The following is a 27530-nucleotide window of genomic DNA, read 5'->3' as shown; positions in this document are numbered from 1 at the left end:
TTGCAACAGTCCCATCTAATGGCCTTCAAATGAGACGCAGTATAGAATACAGACAGATCAGGTGATCACTGAATGCTATAAATCTGCATGTCCATGCAGCAGGTCGGAGCCGTGGTTGCTTTTTTAACTATTGTAGTGATGCAATACACCACTTCCTGATTTCTGGTGGAAGTGTTTGGGGGTTGATAAGAACCGTCCTTCCTTCCTTTGTGAAATGTGAATGTGACTGAAGTTTTCAAACTGTCGGATGTTCAGTGGCTGGAACTGACTTCTGACCGGTGACTATTGAGGGTAATAGAGGATAGAGGACCCTTTGTGTTGATTTGAGTTTAAGTCTGCATTTAAATAGTGTTATTTTAAATACAAGGTTGCTTTGCTGTGCTTTAGTTTTCTTTGTCTGAAGTCTTTGTCCCCCAAAAGCTCAAGTGTAAATACAAAAATAAAGGTCATTTTAAATTGACATAATCTAAAATACGTTTTTTCTGTGTTTTTTTAGGCCTGTCACATCGATGGTTGAAAATGTGTTGCTTGTGGAGAAGGAGAAACCTGTCCTTCCTCATCATCTTCAGCATCAGCATCAGCAGCAGCAGCAGCAGCAGCAGCAGCAGCAGCAGCAGCAGCAGCAGCAGCAGCAGCAGCAGCAACAGCAACAGCAGCAGCAGCAGCAGCAACAGCAACAGCACACACAACAGAAGCAGCACTACACATCTGTCCACCCCAGCATTAATAGCCCGTCTCTGTCTGAAGAGACGAGAAAACCCCCCCAGCAGCACCCACCCCCCAACAAGATGAATGCAGCCATCCCTCCTGACTTCAAATCCAAAACCAGCCCCAACCCAGCGCAACTCGACTCCCTGAAACAGAAACCCCAGCACTCCAACAACTCTCAGAGCCATCCCTACCCAAACACAACCCCAACTGAGCCTCTCAAAGCTAAGCCCCACCCGGGCCTGCTGGACAGCTCCAAACCCAAACCCAACACCTCCCCAGAGGTCTCTAAACATAAAATACAGCGATACTCTGGCCCCTCCCCTCCGCCGATAGGTCGTTTGTCAGCTAAAGTAGAACCAGCAGAACCTCCGCGGCCCTGCTTCAAGCCAGTGCCGGTGCGGTTGGAGTCGGGTGGGGTCAGCAGCACGAAGAGCCCCTTCATCATCAATAAGAACGAGACATTCACGGTTTACAGAGACCCCGCCCTGGTGCGTTCAGCCGCAGAGAACTCCGTCTCTGTCAGCATCTCCTCCAACCACGTGGCAGCTTATCTCCACCCCCACCTGCACACTCTTCACTCCCCTTCCCCTCACTCCCCCTGCCTCACCTCCGCATCGCACCCCCATACCTCCCATCTCCTTGCCCCTCCTCACACCTCTGCCCTACCTCACCCACACCTTTTACCCCCCGGGGTTCTCCCCGCCATGCCTCCGCCCACAGCCTCTCTTCTCGGGGGCCACCCACGTCTTGACTCCCCCAGCGGGTTAGGTCACCTTGGTCTGCCTCACCCAGCCGCCGTACACCAGCAGCAGTTCCTACAGGTGTGACTCCATACACACATAAACATTAGATACACATACACACCAACCCGCTGTGTTAAACTGCAATGGCCAAGACTGTTCAGAATCAGAATTCCTTAATTAGTCCCGCAGCGGGGACATTTACTGTTTTACAGCAAAAGTGGCGTAGCAGGTCAAAAGGCTGTGTAAAGAGCGAGCTCATTTTAAATATAGAGAAGGAAAGCACACATTATATTAAATAGAAATAAATAGGTTATAAAAAGGTTGGCACATTTATAAGAATTTATGTTTTTCACTTAAAAGTAACACAGTGTATATAATATCCATATCTAGGGTTGATTGGAGGGAAGATGGGAACCAGGAAGTGAATTTATCCAATGAGCACATGAGAGTTTACTCATTATTTACACCATTCTGTCAAAAAGATAATAAACGTACAACTCTGTCTCTGTATTCAGGCTCAGGGCCCCCCTCTACTAGCCCAGGCCCACAGCGGGGCCGCTGGGCTGGGCCTCTACCCCATCCTCTGGCAGTACCCCAACGGAACACCTTCTTCCTACCCCCCAGGGCTCAACCTGCCCCCCACAGCCAAGTGGGTCCACCCTGACAATCCTGTGAATTCGGAAGTGTCTCTCAGGAGGGTAGGTGTATGGATGTTAACTCGTTTCGGTCCTTTTGGAGGATTTGTGCATGCAAACCTGTGGTTTATTCTTGAACAAGGAGAACATTTGAATGGAGAGAAGGAGGGATGGGATGGAGGGAAAACAGATTGTGGCAGGCGGGCAAATTAATGAGGAAACCCCTGAAACTAAATCAGATGGATGTTGCTGTTGGCATTAAATTGCTTGAAAGCTATATGTGAAAATATAAACTTTTAGTAGTATAGTAGTATTTGACTTATGCAGGATCTAGCAAAACTTTGGCTTAACTAAAAAAAATGTTTTAACTCATGGTAATTATTTTAACATGTTTTATGTGTGTGTAATGTGTGCAGAATACAGCCAGTCCGTGGCTGCATCAGGCTGGGGGGGGGGCTGATGGTCTGGGTCTTCTGAGCCACGTTCCTGTACGGCCAGCCAGCGCCGATCCCCACCGCCCCTCCGTCAAGATGAACACACACGCCAGCCCTCCACTGTCAAAGGCCAGCATGAACGCACATAAAGAGTGAGTAAAAGACCAGTTTTTAACATGTACATCTAAAACTATTTTCACACGTTCATAGCATTATTAGATAATAGGCTGATAAGAAGATAGTCATTCTCGATCAGAGGGCCGCAGGGGACACGCAGCCTTCCTCTGACCTAGAGAGGGTTCAGAGAAGCGCTTGGGAGGAAGCAAGATGGGGCAAACAATGGCTGCTTTGTGTGTTTGATCAGTATGCCCTTTCCTGCTTAAAGCTAGATGTGTCTAGAGAGAGGGTTCACACAGAGCAGCGCTGAGACTCAGACAGGTAATGCCCGGTCAGGCAGATTAACTGAAGTTACACAAATCCAACATTAACAGTTCAGACAGAATCCGTCCATTCAGCAGCTCTCCTTATGTAACCACCGGCCATCGTTTAGACACCAGCGAATACACAAACACACAGCATCACACACCACCCGTCTCTCTCATTAGCCTAGTTAGATCATGTGCATTAAGATCTGCTGAGCAGCCAGTAATACCCTGCTGATGGCCGAAACTGGATGTTACCTAAGAATGTTATACATTCACAAAAAACACCGGGCTGTCATTTCCTGTCCTGGTTGGTTGAAATCTATAAGGGAACCTTGTGAAACGTGATGACTTGTTAAATGTTTGGCTTGTCTGTTTGTAGGGAGATGGATAAGAAAGGCTTTGTGGACCCGATCAGGACGCTGACACTCGCCCAGCTGAAGCAGGAGCAGTCAGACAGGAGTCGCACCCCCACAGGGAAAGAAGTACACCTGCACCGCCTCTACAGGGACCCCCACAGCAAGGCCCGCATGGCAAGTACACAGCTGCACTAGCATCTGACGTAGCAGTGGCCATAGAGTAGTAGTATTACAAACATTTTCAACTGTGTAGAAACATTATTGTAATTTGAGTAACTGTATTTTTTCATAGATAAGGCCAAATAACTAAAAGACTGATACATGTGCGCATGGGGCTGAGACATTTTGTTAACAAAACTGAGGAAAAATGTTCAGCAACGACCTTCTGTTACAATGACTAATGGCGCATTTCCACTACACGGCCTCGCTCGGTATGGCTAGGCCTTGTTAGGACTGGCTCACTTTATCCTGCGTTTCCATTACAGTTTAGTAGCTGGGATAGTAACTAGTAACGCAGTGTAGGCGGAGCCGTGACGTCATCTTCAATGAGAACCCCAGAAAAACAACATCAGCCGTTAGCTGTTAGCACTCAGAGCTCACAGCTCCTCATATCTGTTCAGAAACTAGACAACAGTTAAACAAGTACAAACCACAGACTGTCTGTGTCATGGCGAATATAGTCGCTGCTTTATTTATGTCTGTATAGGCCGTTGTTGTGAGTGTGGACAGTCGGAGCATATACAACGTTAGCTTAGCCGATCTCCATTTAGAAAACACGCATTTTAAAAAGTTGTTCGCCTGCCGTCTGTCTGCAGACTTGTCAAAGCATTAATTCATGGTTTTTACTAACCGGTATCAGTATGTTGTTACTTCGGCATCATTTTGAAACGTGTATTACAATTAAATCACGGTCAAATATGTTCATTTTGTTGTAGTTGTAGCCCCCTTGCCAGCGATTTTCTCTCTAGTTTAGCATACTCAGCTCAACTCAGCCTGGTTGTTGGCCCAGAAAGATCCTCGATTTTATGGGGCCAGAAAACGGTGAAATAGTACCCGCTAGCCGATACTACGCCTATTGGAAACGCAACCAAAAACGGGCCCTGCACGGCTCTGCATGCTTAAAGCAAGCTCCACGCTGTAGTGGAAATGCGCCATAAGACAAGACGATTAGGAAACGGAACTGATATCAAACACTGAGAGTCAACATGCAATACTGATGAAGAAAAAAGAAAAGACTAAAAGGTAAACAAATGTATCTGTGTGGTGGAAATATGGTTTAAAATAACTCATATATTACCAGACGATTTTTCCTTCTTTTAATAAATAAGAACTCTTTTTCCCCTTTTCCACCAAACCGTTTGCAGGGCCGGTTCCGGGTTAGACCCTGATTAAGCTCTGGTTCTTCCTGTTTCCATCGCAGCAGAGTCGGCTCTAAGCACCGGAAACCGGTTCTTAGCTGGCCCCACTCCGCTGCCCGGCAAGAAGAACCAATATGTAACGCTTACGTCGGAGGGGGGCGAGATTAACCTGAGCAATAACAGTTTGTGGCGAGTACGGCAAATAAAAGGAAACAAGCAGTAGCGGCCACACACTTGTAAAAAAAACACACTTTATAAAGTCAGGCAACACTTACCAGGCTTAGTATGATAATGACAAATACGCCGGTAAAATATGCCTGTAGAAAACGGCTTATGCAAAAAAGGATAGCAAGTAGTCAAGATAGTCAGATTAGCTTCGGTTGCTATGCTAACATCAGCCATTTTATACCAGAGAAACTTTCATAACAGCGTTGTGATGCCAAACAGCGTCAATTCAGACTGACACACATTCACTTATGGGGATGGGGGATATGTATCAGCTGCTTGTGTGACAGTCAGACAGTGAATACTTTCCAGCGGCCGCTGCCGTGAGTTAACGGGGGACTAAACTCTGCCGTGAGTTAACGGTAGAATAAACTCCGGTGGACGAGCAGGACTGCAGCGGTCGGTAAATGCAGCTGAACCACATTAATAACAATGAAATACGGCAATCTGGAGAAAGAGTACAACTTTGGAGAAGTCGTTCTTTAATTTAATCTGGTTGATTAAAAGCAACACGATCATCAACCCGATTCAGCCTCCCATTGTTGTTGTTGTGAACGGCGTTGGGGAGAAAATCAGCAACGTAAACAGTGATGTCATGATGCAGCACCAGTCGGGCTCTGGGCGGTGGAAACACAACTAGGGCTAAACACAAGAACCGGTTCGGAATCAGAAAAGCATAAGCAAGGAGCTAGAACTGGTTTGGTGGAAAAGGGGCATTTTTGTTTCCTTCTCTCCTGTGCTGAGGGACAGTGATCTCTGTCTTAGTACTGGAGATGGACACCACTACATTGTTAATCAAATGACCTGTTGAAGAAGTGCTGCATCTGTCTGTCTGAAAATGAGAAATCAACGTTCTATTTTATATTTTCTTCCACAGGATGCGGTTCAGGCAGCAGATCGAGCCAGTAAATACAAAGAGGAGAATCGGCAGATCCTGAAGGAGAGCATCGAGGTGGCTCCCTACACGGCTAAGATCCAGCGCTCAAGTGACCCGGGCATGGACCGGGACCGTGAGAGGAGCAGAGACCCAGCCTTCCCTGTCCGAGTCCCCGCACTCTCCTCCCCAAACCCCAAGGCGGGCCACATCCATCCCCACGTTATCCAATCAGAAAAGAGCAACTACTTCACCACGCTGTCCAACAGTGTAGTAAATGAGCCTCCCAGACTCTACTCCTCCAAGGAGCTCAGCTCTTACTATGAGAACGTTTCTAGCGGAGCTCCAGGAGTCGTGGCCAGCGTTGGAGCCGCCGTGCCCAGCCAGGGAGCTCTGTCCCTAGGCAGCTACAGCTCCAAAGCCTCCCTCTCCAAGCCCCCGCCTCTCATCAAGCACCAGCCAGAGGGGGGGGAGGGTTTAGCGGGGAAGATCAACGAGCAGCTCAGCCAGCAGGTGACTCTGGTGCAACAGCAACACCAGCATCATGCAGGCTTAGACAGGATGGAGCGCCGCAGCCCTGCTATCTCTCCTTCCTCCTCTACATCTTCCTCCTTAGCACCAAACCACCACCATCCTCACCACCACCTTCACCACCACCAACTGCAGCAACAGCAGCACCAACAGCAGCAGCAGCACCAACAGCAGCAGCAGCACCAACAACAGCAGCACCAACAACAACAGCAGCAGCAGCAGCACCACCAACAGCAGCAGCAGCACCAACAACAGCAGCAGCAGCACCACCTACAACAACAACAACAGCAGCAGCAACAGCAGCAGCAACAGCAGCAGCAACAGCAGCATCACCATCACCAACAGCAGCAGCAGCAGCAGCAGCACCATCAGCAGCAGCACCAACAGCAGCAGCAGCAGCAGCAGCAGCACCAACAGCAGCAGCACCAACAGCAGCAGCAGCACCAACAGCAGCAGCAGCACCAACAGCAGCAGCACCAACAGCAGCAGCAGCACCAACAGCAGCAGCAGCAGCTCAGGGCAATGCCATCTCTCCACCGAGCGCCTGTCTTCCACCCGCCCACACAACACGCACTGGAAAGGAAAGAGGCTGCAGAGCGAGAGAGGGAGCGGGAGAAGGAGAGAGAGCGAGAGAGGGACAGAGCCAGTTACGGTGGACGCCTGTCTCCCCCAACGCTCACCCCCATTCAGCCGGTAAGCTTAGCGGCAGCTGGCAGCAAGACGTTGGCGGAGCAGCAGAAGCCCCCCACGCTGCTGCCGGAACTTAGGGACACCAAAGGTCACGGAAACGCTGCCGTGGTAACGTCTGTAGCTGCAGCCATCAGCGGGGAGGTCACGACTTTCTCTGCAGACGCGTGGAGAGAGAGAGGAGGCTCCTTCTCCGGAGAGAAAGGGATGTCAAGGGGAAAGCCCCAATCTGCAATGGCGTCAGTCATTGTGCGTCCATCCACTTCTATTAAGTACGACATTCCTGTTGGTGCTAACAAATCTAGTACTACGATCCCTAAGGAACTCCCCCAGGAGAGGTTCTACTCATCCAAGCTTCAGGGCGAGTGTCTCAGGCGAGGGGAGGGGTTCAGAGACGTTGGCAGGATCATCCAACCCAACTCCAACCTGGACGACATGTGTGTACAGTATAACAACACTTCTATGCGTAGCATGCAAGGAATGATGGGAGCTAGTATGTCTAATTCTGTGTGCAGGACTATTTCTCCAGCCTTTGGCATCCAGAGTATGAGTGGCACCGCCCTCCCTGAGCTGGGCTACTCCTCATCAGCTCACATTTCCTCCCATAAAACTGGCATTGGTGGCTGGGTGCTGAGTCACTCAGGACCAGGAGAGTACCACGAAGTGTTACGCACTACATCTCCAGGGGGCTCTCTGCCGCCCCCTAGTCCAGCAGGGACACCCCAGCCCAGTCCTAGCATCACCCCGACACCTAGCTCTGTTTCTGGCTCAAGTCAGCCGTACTCCCCCTCCTTTGTCCACCTAAAGAAGCACAAAGCTGCCCTGGCTGCAGCCCAATCCAGGACCAACTTCTCCTCTGCTCCCACAGCCATCACAACTGGGAACTGCTTCCTACCTGTGGACTCAGCTGACAAAACTCCTATACAAAACTCCCCCCCACTACCCTCCTCCAGCCAAGCCTCATCATCTTCCGTGGACAGCAGTAGCAACAGCTCGGTGGGCGGGAGCACAACGACAGGCAAGTCCAGCCCCCTGCCCAACGGCCAGAGCTCAGTCTCCTCCAGTGTGCAGCCCAGCAACTACCACAAGCTGAAGAAAGCCTGGCTAACCCGCCACTCAGAGGAGGACAGGAACACAACTGCTAACACAACCCCCCCCAGTGTTAAACCAGAGAAAGTGCCCACCACCAGCACCAGTAACACCGCAGCCATGTCAGACATGATCAAACCTTGTACCGTCAATCTCAGCGCCTCCACCTCCAGCGAGGTGGAGATGAGCAAAGACAGTGTGATCAAAGCTGAGAGAGAGAGGCCGCAGGAGGAGAAGGTGGGAGGAGCAGAAGGAGGCGGCGGGGAGGAGAGGAAAGTGCCTCCCTCTTTAAGGCGAGGGAACAAGCGCACATACGAGTCGGCTTCAGAGAGCGGGGGAGACGACTCTGATGCCAGCGAGAGCAAAATGGAGGGCCGAGCCAAGCGCCAGCCCAAACCCACCTACAAGAAGAAACAGAACGACATGGCGAAGAAGAAAGGAGACAATGAGAAGGAGGAAGACGACTTGAAACCTAACGGCATCTTCAGATCAGCCCGAGAGAAGACTAAACTCAAGCTGGCCAGCAGCAGTAAGTCTCATCACAGTCTGTCTGTCTTCCCTCAACAGTTTCCCAGGCAACCAGACGGATCACAGACTGGCAGTATCTGTGGTTTTGTTTTTGTTACCAAATGTCATTGAAAGACTTTGAAAGTATTCATCTGTTTCAGCCCCAAGCCCCCTGGGGCTTTTTTAGCGCCTGATAAATCCACATTTGGTGCAGTAGTGAGTATTAACAGCAGCAGACGGTACTATCTACAGTGTTGGTGTGTTCATGGTAATGAAAGAAGTGTGTGTGGCTAACTGATGTGGTTTTAAAAAAATACTTTTTAGACATTAGTCGTGCTCTTTGGCACAAAGACAGAATGTAGAATAACGTATGTAGAATATCCACTTTTTATCAACTCATCAACTATTGCACATATAATACTTATTACACCTACATGGCATGCCACTTCTTACCCCATAAACTGCTTATTTTTAAGAATTGTTTGAAGTTATGTTTATCTATTTAAGTATCCCGGATTATAAAACAAGCCAAAAATATGAATATGAGATGGCTCATATATATTTCAATCTTCTCTCTACATCCTTGCTTCCGCAATGGTTGGAAAACCCATATAGTGACCATATTATGTGGAATAACAGTTGAAATTGAATTGCTTATCTAGTCATAAAAAACTGTTGGTACTATCAGTGACCTAATAATAGGGTCTCTCTTCTCAGATGGGATCCCCCGCTCCGTCCTGAAGGACTGGAGGAAGGTGAAGAAGCTGAAGCAGACGGGAGAGTCTTTTCTTCAGGACGACTCGTGTGCTGAAATTGGACCCAACCTGCAGAAGTGTCGGGAGTGCAGGGTGATCCGCAGCAAGAAGGGGGAGGAGCCCGCACATTCCCCCGTCTTCTGCCGCTTCTACTATTTCAGACGGTAAAACTTGCAAACCTAACTTTGACAACATTTACACCCATCAAGCAGACATATATTCATCCTATTGATCCTGTGGGACCCTAAAACTCTATGCAGCTGTAATAGCCCCCCCCCCCCTAAACTCTTCCTCATACCCCTCTGTTGATGCTATGCTCTCTTCCTGACCTTCAGGGAGAAACAACTGCTCCATGATGCTTTGTAGCTTTAAGATGGCTCTCTCTAAAGAGAAGAGGGGAAGGGAAGCAAGGACTTTTCTCATCCACAATAGAAACACATAGAATATGAATGTTAGGGCTGGTACAGTTTGTACTGCCTCTGTCTGTGTCTCCCTCTCTCACACACACACACACACACACACACACACACACACACACACACACACACACACACACACACACACACACACACACACACACACACACACACACACACACACACACACACACATACACACACACACACACATACACACACACACATGCTGCTGAAATGTCTATGTCTCCCCTGCCTCCCCTCCTTGCATCTCCTCTTCCTGTTCATTCTCTCACCTTATCTCCCCTCCTCTCCCTGTCTCTCTCTCTCTCTCTCTTTCTCTCTCTGGCCCAGCAGAACATTCACCTGAGCTGCCCGGGTTGTTTAAGGACAGAGTTGAACACAAAGGGTTTACAGAGAGAGGGCTCATCTACAACACCCTCCTCTCATTCTGTTACTCAGTGCCAGGAATTCCTTGCATATGAATTCTACACATGAGTGTTTTGTACTGATGAGGATGTATTCATATCAATTCACCTCAGGGGTACTTTAGATATTATAAAAAGGTGGAAATAAAGAGGCACATCAGGATAAAGAGGATGCTTGTTTTCATATAAAACACTTGCAGCTGCTTTCTTTACTGCATGATTTCAATATGCAGCAGCAGTAAGGATGGTCTCTTTGTGACTTCCTATAACTGCCATATTGTAAAAGGGAAAGCTTGATGCTTTTGTACTGTACCTGCAAATACCATGGTACAGGGATTTGTGTTGTTGTTGCTGTTCATCAATTACTGTCAGATAAAGCATATTAATAATCTGTACCACACAATAATAAATAATTCAACAGCTACATCAGCATTTGTCCGGATTTGACTTGTGGCATCTCTAAATCTCCTTTCTCACAGTGGAGTAGTCACTATGCCTTTTCTATTTTTAGTGATGAAAGCAGTGATTTTAATAAGCCGTGTGGCACTATTAGCTTTATAATATATATTATGATATAATGTATCTGCACTCTGTGGGCTTTAAAGTGGAACTGCAATTTAAACAGAAGGCAAATATAATATACCAGTGGGCCATCTTTCAGTTTTCATTGTTTTCTACATCATGCTGTGTGAGCTTATGAGAATATTTGTGATATCTAAGTCTCCCCAGTGTTCATGAAGGATGCTCATCATCTTTTCTCTATTTTCGTTCTTTGCTTGACACACTGTGTGATGGTATCCTGTTTCATCCCCTCCAGGCTGTCCTTCAGTAAAAATGGAGTCCTCCGGATGGATGGCTTCTCCAACCCGGAGCAGTTTGATGACGAGGCCCTGTCCCTGTGGGTCCCCGGGCTGGAGGACACCCAACTGGACCAAAACACAGCCATGTACATCCTCAGCTTCATAGGAGACAAGTTCTGTCAGATGGTTGTGACCGAGAACACAGCAGCCACCTGGGTCAAGAAAGATGGCGAGTTTCTTCAAAAATGGCTGACATTTGAAATAAATAACCATAACTTTGTTTTTGAATTTTTAATATTCTATGTGTGTTTCAGCCAAGGTGGTGTGGAAGCGAGCTGTGAGGGGGGTGAGGGAGATGTGCGACGCCTGCGAGGCAACGCTCTTCAACATCCACTGGGTCTGTCAGAAGTGTGGCTTCGTTGTCTGCTTGGACTGTTACAAGGCCAAGGAGAGGAGGAGCTCCAAAGGTCAGTTGTGTGTTAGTTTGGACAGGCAGGGTATACAGGCAGAGTTGCATGCACTCATATCACATGTAGCCTACACTTCTTCCTTTCATTGATACATTTTAATCGCCTGACTACAGCATATAACATACCTGCTGCAACCCTGTGCTGCTGCTGCTTCTCTCTGCCTCATCCTCTATTGCTGAAGGCAGCTCCACCTCATCTGATCTCTGATATGGAAGCAATCGTGTTATGATCATATTGAGCTATTGGTGTGATTTTAACATTAAACAAGCAGTCTGCTTGTCATACATTGCTGAGTGGCAATTTGTTGAGTCACTGCCGCTAAATGCCGGTAGCATCAAGCTAGCAAATCCTTCATTAGCCTCACATCAACAGGTGTAGACAGAACATCCAATTATCCTGAGCTAATTTACTGAATAAACCAACTCACATCTCCTGTCTTTTTTTTCACCCAACTCATTCGACTATTCTTCTGCTGGCGTTTCATTGTTGTTTTCTGTCAAATTCAATACTGTAGTTCAAAACCGCGGTACCTGCTCACCATCTGTGAGCTATTTTTAGAATGCGCACGCTATGTTCGTTGTCGCGTTCGTGCGCGTCCACCTGGTCAGGCTGTTTGTGTCCTTTTTCTTAAAAAATAATAATAAACAAATTTGAAACTGGGGGGGGACACAAACGGGCAGACAGCAGAGCTGTTGTTCTCCTCCTTTCCTCCGCTCTTGTCTCTGATTGTGAGTGTGTGCATTCTCGTGTGTGTGTGTGTGTGTGGGGGGGAGCCCCGCCCTTCAGAAACAGAGCGGAGGGAGAATGTGAATACGCAAGGCAGTGGACACTGAAACATGCACATTGGATAAATAACATAGGCGTTTAGTTTATTTAATAAAAGAGCACATGTTCAATGTGAAACGTGACCTTAGATAGATTAATTCAGTTGCAATTTGGTGCTTTTTTTGGCGGGGCTCCGTTGGCAGGGCGCAGCGCCTCGCCAAGACAATGGTAGGGGAACGACTGGGTGAGGATGAAACTAATTTCAAAGGTCACACGGCACAGCTATATGTCAAGGTGTACTTCTTTCGGTTATTTTTTTACATGGTTGTTTAAAGGGGACCTATCATGCAAAATGCACTTTTGTACGTCTTTTATACATGAATATGTGTCCCCGGTGTTCCAGGGAACTCACCAAGTGTCAGAAAACACAACCCTCTCTATTTCCCTCCATACCCAAATCTCTAAAAAAAAGGGGCTGCAACGGATCTTATACAGACTTATCCAGATTTGAACGCTGTCCTGACGTCAGTAAAGTGGAGCTAAGGCTATTGGTCAATTCTCCACCTATCGGGAATGAGAGGTTGGGCCACGGCTGGCCATTGCCGCTCGAAAGCGCTGGAGACGCTGTAGTACATATGCCAGGCCTGTAAGTCGCGCTGTAGTCTGCCACCAAAGCAGGTAAGAAGACTTCCGGCGCATGGTTGCCCTTCTGTTTATTCTCCGCTGTGGCTCTTTTTCTCCCTCCCCGAGGCAAGCGTTTGCGCCTTCTGCTTTAAAACAAATGAATAATGACTCTATATAATCATATGTAAGGGATAATGTGCAACGACGCGGTCATTATGGGGAAAAAAACACCGACAGGCTGATCAGGAGCCCGGCGCGAAGCGGAGGGATCTAGATCGGCATGAAGGTGTTATTGTTATAAGTCGCTGCACATTATCCCGCTTATTACATGGCCACATTCTCAACAAAGTAACGACATGACTCCCAATATTAATTGAAATGCTTTTATGGATTTAGAAAATGATTTTATTGATTTAAAAAATAGTTGTATTGATTTAAATTGACATGCATCCGCTAAGAAAAATAGTCCGTTGTTACTGTTTGAACTAACGTAGCAACGGCAGGAACTGCTTCGATAGTGTTTTTGAGGAGCTTTTTGATTACAGATTTGAAAACATCGTTGCTTGCTTTAAAAGTAGCACAATTCCTTATGTTAAACCTTGGAAAGTATCTAGATATCCCTGCTCTAATGCCAAAGGAACTGGCAACTCCCCTCTCCTGCAGGGGGGCGTGGTCAATTGCAGCTCACAGAATCAGCCCCCTGCAAAAACAGTGCTGGAAAGAGCAAATAGAGCGAAATGAGGCATGGCTAAAATACAGGATCTGTTTGGTATTTTGAAAAAAAAACTATATATACTTTCTATATTTATGGCGTTAAAATATATATTTAAAATATAGCATGATAGGTCCACTTTAAGGTTTCATGATTTTTGCTCTTGGCAGCCAAGGTGGCATCAGACACCTGAACACTTTTATAAAAAATATAAAGTAATATAATCAGAGGCTCTTTCACTAAAATGATTGGGGGATTTTCTTAATTGTTTACATAGTCTGGTTTATGTCAATGGCTACAACAACATGGCCATGCATCATGCATTGCATCATGGCACAGCAGCAATGACTAAAGTAAGAGAAATTAACACCAAGAACAGAGGCACTAACATCTACCTCGGTCCGAATAGTGGTGTGCCGGGAATAACTCTGGGAAGAGTTATCTTTAGTTGGAGATTTTACATTTTATTGCCAGCAACATTCAACAACATTTTACATTGGATTGTGCCAACAATATGAAAATAAATGAAAATAGAAGAGTTAGATTTAGTTGAACATTTTACAATTTTATTCAGAATCAGAATACCTTTATCAGTCCCACAGAGGGGACATTTACATTGCTACAGCAGAAAAGAGCCAAAGACAGCTTAATGTTACCAATTGCCAGCAGTATTCAACAACATTTACATGAGATTGTAAATGTTGGCACACAACAATATGAAAATAAATGAAAATAAAAAATAGAGCTCTTTAACTTACAAATAAAAGAGTCCTTTCCCTTTGAATAGGATAATTCAAATTTAGATCAGTTCAGTTCTGTGTGTGTGTACTTCCATGGCTCCGTCTACCTGGGTAGAGCTAATAGTGTACTGGTTATTATCTGAAATCAGTGTGAGTGAATTCAGCAGAATTCCTTCAAATCCAACGTCCTCTATAGGCAGGTCCAACGGTAGACAACACCCGCTTCCAACAACCGCTAACAGACTCACTGGGCTTGGCTCGCCATCAATCCCAAGTCAGATTGGATCTGGCTTGCTGACATAAGAAAAAAAACAACCTGCACGAATAGTGCAGAATAGTAAATCACTCTTATCTTTCTATTCTATCATAACTCTTATAAACATCTTTAGTTAGCATGTTTCACAATTTAAACAGTAACTTAAAGCATATTTCATATACAATGAAATGATTTACTTTCATCACCAATGTGTATTTTAACTATTGATAAATAAGTTATATCTTTAAACATTTGAGTAGAAATAACAAAGTATACACTATAGTGTTTTTAACTACCATTTTGTATGTTTTTAACAGTTATTCTTAACCATGAACATGAACAGACATTTTAGTCAGCATGTAGCTGCACTACAGCTAATGAAATGAATTAACCAACTAATTGCTAACACTCAGAGCTAACCTGTACTGGAGAGAGTATGTGTAAAAAAGCAGGATAGAAAAAGGTACTCACCCACCTTGTGGTAAACCCGGAAGAGAAAAAGCATTTGAGCTCTAACCTTTTAGAAATAATCCTTGATGTGGTTTTGATATGGCGTTTCTTCATATCACCACTCTTTTTTAATGATATTATGTACATTGTACACTATATTAAAAGCTGCTCGACCATTGTCTCTGCGTTTTCGGGTGTTCACAGGGAAAGAGAGGGAGCCACTCATCACCCTGTACATTCTAGAGCGCTCCGTGCAGAAACATGTATTCATACATCTAAATTACATAAAGGGGTCTAGTAGCCCTATATTTCATATGGGTTACTGTAACAGCATTAACATCATATGCCTCGTTGGTTTGCTGTGTTGTAATGTGTGTGGCATTATGTGTGTGATGTTAGTACATCTACTGACAGGTGTCTTTCTTTCTGTGTTTAGACAAAGAACTATACGGCTGGCTCAAGTGTGTGAAAGGTCAACCCCACGATCACAAACACCTGATGCCGACTCAGATCATCCCCGGCACAGGTACAGCACACACTCTCATCTCTGTGTCTCCCTTTGTGTCTCTGCTGCTTCCTTTGCCCTTCCTGGATGGCAGTGTGTGGCTGATGTGTTAAAGAATCATATTCTGACCAAAGCAGTCAATAACAAAAAAACATGTTTTTTTCCTGAAATGTTATGTTTCTGATATTTCAGTGCTGGCAGATTTGGTGTCTTCCATGCACTCTCTGAGAGAAAAACACAACATCAAGTCCCACTGTCCCTGCAGCACCAAGCAGAACCTGCTCACCAAACTGCCAGCCACTAACGGAGTCTCACAGGTACTACTGACGTATTTGTATCGTCACCTTATTTCTTGTCTGGAATTTTTCAGTATAGACACTAAACGCGTTCATTTCGAGAGTGAAACAAGGGTCACCAAAAAGTTGAAAAATGTTTTGATTGAAACTAAAAGGTTAAAGGAAATATTTGAACAGTGGGACAACTGCCTGTGTCATCTTATTACAAGTCCCAACACTGTTCCAGTTGCCCCCAGCTGGTATGCAGATGCTTTACAGATGTAACACACAGCAGCTTCTGTTCTGTAGAGTCTCGCTGTTGTCAGAGGTGTTATTAATGCCTTTCAGTTATATTCTATTCATCATTAATGTGCCATCATGTAAGATATTTCTACGTATTTACGAAGTACAATATAAGATAAGCAGAAGTTTAATGTGTGGGCCATATTTCATTATATTGTTAGAATTTGCTGTGGGACCAATTAAAAATGGTTTGGACCCCCCTGGTTTAGGGTAACTTTTGACCCTCTCTTTTTAACCCTGTTCTTTTACAAATAATCTATTTCTAATTGGTGTAACACCCCGAGGCCGCCAGTCTCATGTTGACCTTTAACCCCCCCCCCCCACTCCCCGTCCTGTGGCAGGTTCTGCAGAACGTCCTGAACCACAGTAACAAACTGTCTGTGCTCAAGACTGAGCTGGGCTCTCAGCAGAACTCCGACCAAGGAGGGACAAAGGTGGAGACTAACGGAGGGGGGGGGGGAAGCAGTCCAAGCAGCGATGCAGGAAGTGCTCCTGTCACCCCGCCCGAGTCCCAGTCCCCTCTGCACTTCCTGGCTGATCTGGCAGAGCAGAAGTCCAGGGAGGAGAAGAAAGGTGAGGGGGGAGGCTCATGGGAGGCGTGTGGCGTAGTGGTCTAGTGCGTTGGTGTTTGGATCAGGGGGGCACAGGTTCAAACCCCACTGCAGTCCGCATGTCATTGTGTCATTGTGTCCCTGAGACACTTCACCCCAAGTTGCTCCTGTGGGGATTGCCCACAGTATTGAGTATGTAAGTCGCTTTGGATAAAAGCGTCTTACAAGTGACATGTAATGGGACAGAGAGATATTACATTGTGTTATGATTTGAAGTTATAGTCAGCAGGCTTGGGTAGTAACGGATTACATGTTGCAAGATGACATTATTAGGATACAAAAAAAGGTAACTGTATTCTATTACAATTACTTAAAAAAAATAAAAGAAGTTATGAGATTGCTGTCACATTTAAAAAACAATTTTGAGATTACTAGCAGGATTTAAGTGCTACAATACATTTTGAAATACAAATCGATATATTATAGGTAGACGTACTGAATACATTTTCTTTACAGTTTTTATTTAGGCTACTTTAATTCTTCTTTATTTTAAATACATTTCTTTTTTAATGCAGTAGGTGGATTAACAAACAAAAGTACAGTTTGCTTTTTTCATCAATGTATTAATTTCAAACAGCATTTGTAAACTATTACTGTAATTTTTAAATAAAATATCTTGGTTTCTTCAAGGTAAAATAAAAATACATTTTATTGTTGTTTATTTTCTCTTGTTTTTATTTAAATTGTAGGTAATGCAAATTAAACGGAAGGTTACATTTATATGTAATATGTATATATATACTTTTATATTTTGATACTCAGATTAGGTTACATTTTTGACATGTAACTAGTTATTGTAACAGATTGTTAAAGTAACCCTCCCTACCCTGGTAGTAAGTACAGTTGTTTTGAAACTTTGAATATTTGACCTCCAGATGGTATATTGTTAGTCATCTCTTACCCTCTTGCTCTTACAGAAAACAAGTCTGTGGTGCTGGGTAAATCAGTGAAGGAGGACAAGGTGGGGGACAGCCTGGAGTTGCTGCAGCAGTGTAAGACCACCTCCCTGGTAGCCAACAGTACGGAGCAGGGCTCCACCCTCAGAGACCTGCTCACCACCACAGCAGGGAAGCTGAAGATGGGCTCCACAGACGCTGGGATCGCCTTCGCACCAGTCTACTGCAACGCTGCACAGGTACACATCCATATGTTCAAGGATTTAACATTAGTCATTTGGAAATTGTTGAGGAAAATATTTACTTAGGCCAAGACCTTTCACCTAGTTTATCACTTCCTTCTCCCCCTAACTCCCTTCTCAGAGCACAGGCATGCGACTTCAGGGTGCTGCTCACTCACTGAGAGAGTCGTTTTGTCTCTTTATTCTTGCCTGTTGGCATCAGTTGATACAGGGTGTTTTGCTGGGGACATCTGGTAGTCAGCTCCGCTGTGATCTCCTTGTGTTCAGAGTCGTTGCTCCTGAAGTTTCCTTTCCATTTACAAAATAAAATACCTGCCTATTTTTGCCGATAGACAGTTTTCTTTTCCTTCTTTCTTCCCATCTCTCTGTAGCATGGAAAAGGTGGGAGGACCATGCCTAACATCCTTGATGAAATCATTGCTTCAGTGGTTGAAAATAAAATCCCGGCCAACCGCCAGAACATCGCCAGCAAACTGTCAAGCATCAAGCATGAGCCTGTCACCCCTAGCAACAACAACAACAACAACAACCCCGCCCCTGCTATCACTGAGGATGTTAAACCAGACAGGAAGAAGACAGCTGCGGCGGTGTCAGAAGAATCAACCAATCAGTATCCAGATATTCCTCACTGCTGGTTAAACAACAGGCGGCTGCTGTGGCTCAAAGATCACCGCAACCACAACAACTGGAAGCTGTTCAGAGAGTGCTGGAGACAAGGACAGGTACACACCAGTCCTCACAGCAGCATATTAGTCACAGTAATAGAGAAGTCATAGCAGCAGTTAGTGAATTCCTCCGTGATAACAACATGTTCTGTGTCTGCAGCCTGTCCTGGTGTCAGGGATCCACAAGCGACTGAACAGCGCCCTGTGGAAAGCCGACTCCTTCAACCAGGAGTTTGCTGACCATCAGGGAGACCTGCTCAACTGTAAGGACCAGGTGGTGTCCAACTCTGGGATCAAGGAGTTCTGGGATGGATTCGAGGACATCACCAGTGAGTTTATCCACTTGGTTTAGCTGGTTGATAAAATACAGTAGCACCATGACAAAAATAATGGTGATAAAGAAAAATCTGTTCAGTCTAAATGAAGTCTACTTACCCTTTCAGAGCGGCCCAAGTCAAAGGACGGAGAGCCCATGGTGTACAGGCTGAAGGACTGGCCCTCTGGAGAGGAGTTCATGGCCCTCATGCCCTCCAGGTACACACACTTTTTATCTCTGTTACCTCTGTGCTGTCGGATGTCCTAATCTCTCATTTTTCAGCAAATGTCTTTAGTTCAGATACAAAATAAACAGTGAGTGCATCTAAAGGAGATGATGTTGTTGCAGATATGATGACCTGATGAAGAACCTGCCTATGCCAGAGTACTCTGATCCAGAGGGCAACCTGAACCTGGCCTCCCACCTGCCCTCTTTCTTTGTCCGGCCTGATCTGGGGCCCAGGCTCTGCTGTGCTTACGGTACGAAGGATTTACCTACAGCAATGAGTGCAGAGATTTGAAATGAGTGGTTAACTAATTTGAAGGTGGAGTTGACATGATTGATACACCTTCATCTGACAAACATGAAGAGACATGTGAACTGTGGTATAATTGGTCCCCTAATTACATGTGTGTATCTGAAAAAGATGTTGATGTTCTGCAGACTAACGTTATTTTCTTCTATTTCATTATGTGCACATTTTAAATATAGTAGTCTCATGCTTCCCTCCATATATTTCCATTTAAAGTGTTCTCCAGACTCTCTGTATTCTTCTTCTGAAGCTGTTTGTCTCTCTGCAGGCGTAGCTGCGTCTCAGGACCAGGACTTTGGGACCGCTAACCTCCATGTGGAAGTCTCAGATGTGGTCTCGGTTCTGGTCTACGTAGGAGTCGCTAAAGGCAACGGAGTCCTGTCAAAAACTGGTAGGCTTTACTATAGTCAGCTACATGATGACCCTAAAGACGGGCTGACTAACATGAACTATTCTCAATAATGTGGACAAGAGGGACAGGATGAATAGCTAAATATTAAAAATGTGTCAGACCTCATGACTAGACATAAACTTTTGCAAATTTAAAAAATACAAATGTGATTGCTTAAAAAACAAATCTGCAACCACAGTGGCCCCTAATGGAAGCTCGATGAGAAGTTGAAACAAAAAAACGCAGTTAATGTACAACAACAACATTAGAATCTATCAAGAGAAATATCAAGGAATCTAGTATCTATTTTCTATGTATCATATCTTTGTTAACTGAACAGTTCGGGATGTTTGACAGTTTTGAGTGTTGGATGGAGGGGTTTTAACTAATTAAAAGACTAAATATTTAAATTTCATTCAATGAATTGGAAAAAAAAGACACGTTTCCTAATTGATAAATGAAAATAAGAATTTAATGAATCCTTAGAAAAACATGTGTTTGTGTGTGTGTGTGTGTGTGTGTGTGTGTGTGTGTGTGTGTGTGTGTGTGTGTGTGTGTGTGTGTGTGTGTGTGTGTGTGTGTGTGTGTGTGTGTGTGTGTGTGTGTGTGTGTGTGTGTGTGTGTGTGTGTGTGTGTGTGTGTGTGTGTGTGTGTGTGTGTGTGTGTGTGTGTGTGTGTGTGTGTGTGTGTGTGTGTGTGTGTGTGTGTGTAGGAGTGTTGAAGCGTCTGGAGGAGGAGGATCTGGATGAAGGGGTGCGCAGGAGGCTCAAAGACTCCAGTGAGACTCCGGGGGCTCTGTGGCATATCTACCTCAACAAAGACATGGAAAAAGTGCGGGAGTTCTTGCGCAAGGTCAGCCCTCTGATGAACTCTCTGAATAACTACACTCACCAGTTCACATAGTTCACTACGTAGTGAACTGACATACTAATACTGAGCTCACTAACACCTCTGTCGTGTCGTCGTCGTCCCCCGTCTGTAGGAGCAGAGCCTGGACGGGACCCCTGAGCAGGACCCCATCAGAGAGCAGGGCCTGTACCTGAGCATGAAGCAGAGGCAGCGGCTGCTGGAGGAGCAGGGGGTGCAGGGCTGGACCTTGGTGCAGTTCCTGGGAGACTCTGTACTCATACCAGCAGGGGCCATGCACCAGGTACACACACACACACACACACAAGCTAGTTTGAATGACTTTGTATACTGTAGGGTAGCTTCTGAATTTACTCCAGGTGTAACTAAAGTCTGATTTAAGAGTTAATTATATTTCACATCATTCATCCACATCTGTAAAGTAACTAAAGGTATTACATACATGTAGTGGTGTAAAAGTAGATACTTTACCTTTGAATGGTAGTGGGGAATTGAAATGCTGAAGTACAAGTCTCTCAAAAATGTACTTAAGTTACTTTTCACCACTGCTTGTAATCAAATCAAATCAAGTTTTATTTATATACAGATGTAGCACCTCATTTCAGACAGTTTGAAACGGCACGGGGTCTGCCCTCGCTCAAAGGAAAACCTCCAGCGTGACTTGAGACCGCCCCCTTGATAAATAAATGTAATTATAATGAAGCCTGCTGCAATGGATCATTGATCCACCAGGGGGTGCAGTGGGGTTCCACACTGGAGCTCATATGAAATAAACTCTGATACAGTACAGTAGATTTATGTCTGGTAGGCTACTACTGTATAGCGGATCTTTGTTAAGATCCATATGTCACGGATAGGATCATACTCTGTGCTAAATAAGAGACATGTAATCATTTACAAAACATCACCATGTTTTTATTTAACAAAATAATGTTGGTTAGTCCACAACTACTTTACAAAAAACATCAGGAAGCCCGCCGGCTCCAAAAACGAACGGGAGGAAATGCAGCCCGGCTCTCGATCTTTAATCCTAATTTAATCATCATCTTCACCACGATCATTTATGTTTATGTTCGCCAAATTGACATGAAAGCACTGACAAATATGAATATACTGTAGTCAACTTCATTAAACCATTATTAACGTGCCTAAACTCAGTAATTCACAAAAAATATTTATATTTTAATGGAGCCTCGTCAGGGAGATGAGGATCCCGACTCGTAGCGGAGGGATCTTGATCTGGATGAAGGGTGTTATTTTCCCCATAATGACCAAGTTGCTGCACATTATCCTGCTTATTACATGGCCACATTCTCAACAAAGTAACGACATGACTCCCAATATTAATTGAAATGCTTTTATGGATTTAGAAAATGTTTTTATTGATTTAAAAAATAGTGGTATGCATTGATTTTAATTGACATGCATCCGCTCAGAAAAATAGTCCGTTGTTACCGTTTTTTAAACAGTCTGAATGAAACTGCAGCTCTCAGCTGTGTGTTTACACACCAAATGGCCCATCAGCCACAGCTGATTCTCTTCTCAAAAAGAGAAATATGAACGTTAGTTTTTAACTGAAATGATCAAATAAAGTCAACATTTCACAGTGTTTACAAACATTGACCATACCGTTCACCAGCCCCCACCCCCCTATGCCTATGTATGTTGCAAACTCTTTGTTTAAAACGAATTGGCCATCGGAATGTGTGTGTCCCAACCAAGCGGCAAACTCTGGGGAAGAGCCGGGACACTAATACGGAAGTGCCTCAAATTGCAGTTCATCTAGTGGCCAGTAGGAGCAGTCTGCAGAAGGGAGCAATTTCCATAGACCCCAATGTTAAAATGCCGAACTTTACAGCAGAAATAAACATGTTTACATCGTGGTTCAAAAAACCATATTCTCTGTATAGTTAGATCCCCCCTTCATGAATATGGATTGGGGGGTTGAATTTTTTCTCAACTCATCTGTTTAATTAATATTAAGACTTAAAGCTTTTGCATAAATTAGGGCGTGGTCACTTTGATGGACATGTACATGCCTCACTGTCAGCTAACAGCAACTTGTCCACTCTTCTAGGCTACAACCATAGAGGCTACAACGTTAGTTAGTTGTAGTTACTGTACTTGACCCTTTAGCTTTAGCCGTGTTCGTGGTGATTGTGCCTTTTAGGGAATATTGTTACAAATACCAGACAATTAAAATGTTGTGCTGTGCGCTTGAATGTACTAACAGAACTTCCAAGAAGTCTAAAATGATAATATTATACATGTCCCGTTTGCAGGTGTTTGTGTAACTTGGTATGCATGTATTTCATGTTAGCTTAGCTTCTTAGCCTGAGCTCGCTCTGTTTACTTCCAGTTCGGAGGCAGCAGGTCCCGCCTTGGCTCCGCCTCTTTGCCCTTATTTGGAGCAGGCGGGATTAGACTCTGACGTCGCTGTCAAGCCGTTAGTGGCCGACTCCGCCTACTAAGGGCTTCTCGGCAACTCTGCAGAATCCTATGGGTGACGTCACGGACACTACGTCCATTTATATATACAGTCTATGGTCCCCCCTGTGATCTCTCTTCTCCAGCAGTCTGGTTTGTGTTCGCATATTTATGCTGTCGCAGTTCCTGTTGTTTCTATCACGCATTGCCGGTATGAAAGGGTCTGTGCCGGAAATATCAAACATAAGTATTTTTACAACTTGTATTTAGAAATGCTCTTGTAATTATTGATGCATAAATGTGTTCATCCATTCAATGTGGCATCTGCTATAATGGGGTTAATGTATGATATTACTTAATAATACAATACATTATAATATATGATATGATAATTAAATTTATTTAAATTATATTTATTCATTTCTCATTTCATAAAAACGTATCAAACATGTAATTAAAGAATGGTGATATACACAGTGATAGATGTTAAGGACTAACGTTTATAATAAATAGCCTAGTATTTATCCATATTCATAATAATAACAACACTGTCGTTGCAAGTGACACTCAGTTAACTTTTACTGTATGTTCAACTGCTAAATTCGTTACTGATAAAAAAGGGCCTCTACCTAATTACCTTAAATAACACACATTTTTCTTGGATTTTTTTAACACCATAGTCCCTAATATATTTGTAGAAAGGCAGGAAATTGAATAAAATCGGAAAAATGTTTAATTGTGGAGGACCCCCTGTTTCGTGCCCCCCCTCCACACTTCTCAAACCAAAGTTACACCCTTGGATTTTAAACAAAGTCACGTGACCACAACAATATTAGAAAAAATATATATTTTTATTTATTTTAGGATCTTAAAGGTCCCATTTCATGGCCATTTCCACTTATCATAATTCCATTGTTGAGGTCTACTAGAATAGATTTATATTGTGCAATTTTCCAAAATCACTTTGGTTTCTCATACAGCATCTCTGTAAACTACGTGTATTCACTGAATTTCACTCTCTGCCTTTAACGGCTCGTTGTAGCTCCAATAGCTCCAGCCCCCACCCTCCCTGTGAGCACAGTGTGCTCTGATTGGTCGGAATGTTGTGAGCTCCGTGGAGGTGTGGTTTCCTTGTTTAGCGATACACAGCGAAACACAGCCAAACTCACCCTGAGCACACACAAAGTCACAGCCGAAGTAAAAACAATAAGTGTGGCTTGATATTGAGAAAGAAAAAGGTTGATAAACGCTGTGAGAATGGGTCTGCAGAGAGAATTTCGCCGCGATCCCAACTGTCTGTTATCAGCCTGCAGCCAGGGAGGAGAGATCAGCAGAGCTGCATGCACTGAGTGTGTGTGTGAGGAAGTCCGTGGATTGGTCAATTTGGACCAATCAGCGGGGGCTTAACGTAACGGCTCCGCGGACGTAACGTAACGGCTCCACGGATTGGTCCATTTGGTTCCGGGAAACGCATGACATCATGAGTTACCTGGAAGAATCAATGGACAGTGACGTATCTCCAACGAGGCGTTTTGGGGAGGTATTTTCTGTGTTAGAGTTCTCCTCGCTACAAGGTGTACTTTGAGGGTTTTGACTCTGCAGACCGTTTACATGCAGAAAAACCTTCATAACACACAAGGGGATGGGTAATAACTGGAAAAAAATGACATGGGTCCTTTAAAATCAGACCTGTTTTTTAAATGAAATCTGATGGCAGGCAGGCAGCTCTGATTTCTAATGATAAATGCGCCACACCTAATCGCCGGTGCCGGTACCATATGTGTTCGGGGTACCATATGTGTTCAAGCACTAGGCCCTGGGTAAATTAAGAGGCTGATCTGGGGCACTTTTGTCCACTTTCCCTGGTGCTAGAAACTCAAGTCAGGCATCCCTGGAATCGTCTCAGAGAGTAGATGATCAGTGGGGCCTTGTTTTTACTGAAACATGATGTTTCGATGTATATTTCCACAGGGCTGCCAACATTTGAGTTCAGCTTGGAGTGAGATTTTTTTTTTGGTGAACCGAAAAAAGAAACGTTCATGTGTACAGTGTTACAAATGTATTGAACATGTACAAACTAGAGTTTCCCATTAATATACCGGGCGCGACAGTGAAATACGCACATACACACACAGTGTACCCGCGACTCTTACAATGAAATCTCGATAATCAGCTCACAGCATATAAAATGGCATATAGGTGTAAGCAGAGGTAATGTGCTATTAATGTGCTATTTTTTTTTTCAAATATTGAAGTTAAATGCATCAACCTGGTGCATTTTGAGAGCAACATTAAGAGATCTATGGATACATCTCTCAACACCCATATGAAACAGAACTGTAAACAGATTTTCTTTTTCTTTATGGATATTTTACAAATCACTCTCCTTTTAAACTGTATTATTGTTTTACTGTCATATAGTATTTCATAACTCTTTTTTATTTATTCTCATAAATGGTGACCAAACCGTTTGAGACCCACTGAGATAACTAGACTAAAGTTAACTATCTAAACAGAGAGTCCCTTACCTCACTGACCTGTATCTCTCTCAGTCAGGACAGAGCTCTCCCTCTCCTTGTTTTAGAAACAGCCTCTAATATCCGTTAGCACAGCTAGCTAACCAGGTGCACAACAACAATGCAAATAGTGAGTTTGGTAGAAATATATTGTATAATAGTAAAGTTATTGAAGATGATGCCATATTTATTGAAGATTTTACATTATAAATATTCCCCAAATGTATTCAAAAGCATATTCTTCCAAACTCCTTGCTGTAGTATGACACACAGGAGACTATTGATGTGTGCAGTGAGTTTGGTAGTAATAAGCTGTATAATAGTGATTGAATATTATTGTATTCTCTTTTTTCGGAGTTACACTTTGCAGACGGTCCCTGAGCACTCGTTTCTTCTCCGGCTGCGGATAGAGACCAATGTAATGTGTCCAGCTCGGAGGACAGCGCGTATTGGCTTTTTTTGATCAAAATGTGATTGTAGTTTGTTGTCAACCTTACCACGGTACTTAGGAGACGTCATTTGTGACTGAATAATGTTTTGTTCATGAGCTATTAATCCGTGAAATCCGAATCTCCCTATATCGTTCCAACTTTACGGAACTAAGCCAGAAGACCGTCTCATTTCGTAGACCGCTCGGTTTTCTGTTCCTTCACTTTACTTTTATATTTATATACATTTATTTTGGACGAAAACTTAGCGTGAGGAAAGGCATGTGTGGCGTGAGTGCGTGAGATATTGGTTAATTGCGTGACTCTCACGCCCAATGCTTGAGTGTAGGCAGCCCTGATTTCCATTGAAAATGCTAACCGCTAGCCGCAAAGCTAGCATCACAGCCACTGCACACATTTTTCACAAACATTTTACATTGTTTTTGTTACTTTCGTTGCAGTGTCTTAAATAATTTAGGTTAACTTCCTGTTTGAAGTTGTTGCTATGGAAACAACATGACGGAGAAAAAAGTAATATCTTCTACATATAATAACGGACAAAGTAAAGAATGAAGTGTAGGCTATGTTTACATTTTCGGATTTTGATCGTGTATGATGGTCCTCTTGAGTTGCCGTACAGCCAATGCCGTACAGCCACTGCACCGTTTTCAGAGACTTTGCACACGTTTTTCACGAACATTTTCACACGCTAGGAGTATGGGAGTACTTCCATTCGCTTCGTCTTGATCTGTAGATGTGATTTGCCCCCGAGCACCCCTGGGTAAATTACCATACAGCCAATCACAATGCATGACGTCATTGGTAAGAGACGGACCCGAACACATATGGTACCCCGAACACATATGGTACCGACACCGGCCATTCAGCCACAGCTCCCTCTATGCAAATCTAACTGTAGACGGTGTGAAAGCGCCTATTGTTTTAAATAATGGTCGGAATGTGAGCCTTCTCAATTACCGTGGGACAGTAGAGAACTCTAAACAAAAATGTTCAATCAATAAAATAAAATCTTATCTTATCTTAATATTATCTTCATATTAATAATAATAATAAATCATACAGTATGTGTCCGAAAGGGAGCAGGAGGAAGCAAACATCCCAAAAAAATATTACAAAAAATATACTGCATATTAAAGCAAACTATTGTAAAGGTAAAAGTATGAGCATAACAAATAAAGAAGTGTAAACATTTACATTATTAATATGATTATTTAATATATAAAGACTATATATTATTGAATTACAAGATTAGATATACTTTATTCGATCTAAAATATTGATTTTTTTTCCCGTTATACTTTAGTAGCCTGTGAAAACCACAACAAATACAGTATGTGTTCAAATGCTCTTCAAAACACAACTGAAGTACTGAAAGTCCATGAAACTTTGTATTTGTGAATGAAGCGCCATCTCATGGTTAAATCCTGAAATTGAAAATCTGGCAAATAGTGGGAGGGCTTAACATTCCCAGCTGCTGGGATCCGTTAGATCTTTGGCAGGAAGCTGTTGGCTGGAGTCTTTTCTAGAGTGCTACATCTGTAGCA

General features: G+C 44.0%; 2 protein-coding genes across 5 annotated transcripts in view; one reads left to right on the top strand and one right to left on the bottom strand.

Moving 5' to 3' along the window:
- The window catches only part of LOC307024606 (uncharacterized protein), a 402876-nt gene that overhangs the window by 339154 nt on the left and 36192 nt on the right, over positions 1–27530 (bottom strand). The gene's annotated exons all lie outside the window — the stretch shown is intronic.
- jmjd1cb (jumonji domain containing 1Cb) overlaps positions 1–27530 on the top strand; it is a 136538-nt gene that overhangs the window by 105227 nt on the left and 3781 nt on the right. For all 4 annotated transcript variants that reach the window (XM_079659352.1, XM_079659351.1, XM_079659354.1 and 1 more), the window contains 19 exons: positions 497–1532; positions 1970–2152; positions 2506–2675; positions 3328–3478; positions 5765–8597; positions 9293–9494; positions 10992–11203; positions 11289–11441; positions 15428–15517; positions 15689–15813; positions 16416–16647; positions 17603–17820; positions 18195–18545; positions 18649–18817; positions 18932–19022; positions 19153–19283; positions 19605–19727; positions 20440–20579; positions 20710–20877. In XM_079659352.1, coding sequence (XP_079515478.1) covers positions 497–1532; positions 1970–2152; positions 2506–2675; positions 3328–3478; positions 5765–8597; positions 9293–9494; positions 10992–11203; positions 11289–11441; positions 15428–15517; positions 15689–15813; positions 16416–16647; positions 17603–17820; positions 18195–18545; positions 18649–18817; positions 18932–19022; positions 19153–19283; positions 19605–19727; positions 20440–20579; positions 20710–20877 — 6778 coding nt within the window. The remainder of the gene's footprint in view (positions 1–496; positions 1533–1969; positions 2153–2505; positions 2676–3327; positions 3479–5764; positions 8598–9292; positions 9495–10991; positions 11204–11288; positions 11442–15427; positions 15518–15688; positions 15814–16415; positions 16648–17602; positions 17821–18194; positions 18546–18648; positions 18818–18931; positions 19023–19152; positions 19284–19604; positions 19728–20439; positions 20580–20709; positions 20878–27530) is intronic.

Source organism: Notothenia rossii, assembly GCF_949606895.1.
Source record: "Notothenia rossii genome assembly, chromosome: 11".
Lineage (NCBI taxonomy): Eukaryota > Metazoa > Chordata > Actinopteri > Perciformes > Nototheniidae > Notothenia > Notothenia rossii.
Note: the sequence above shows the minus strand (reverse complement) of the source record. Positions and strands in the feature narration are given on the sequence as shown.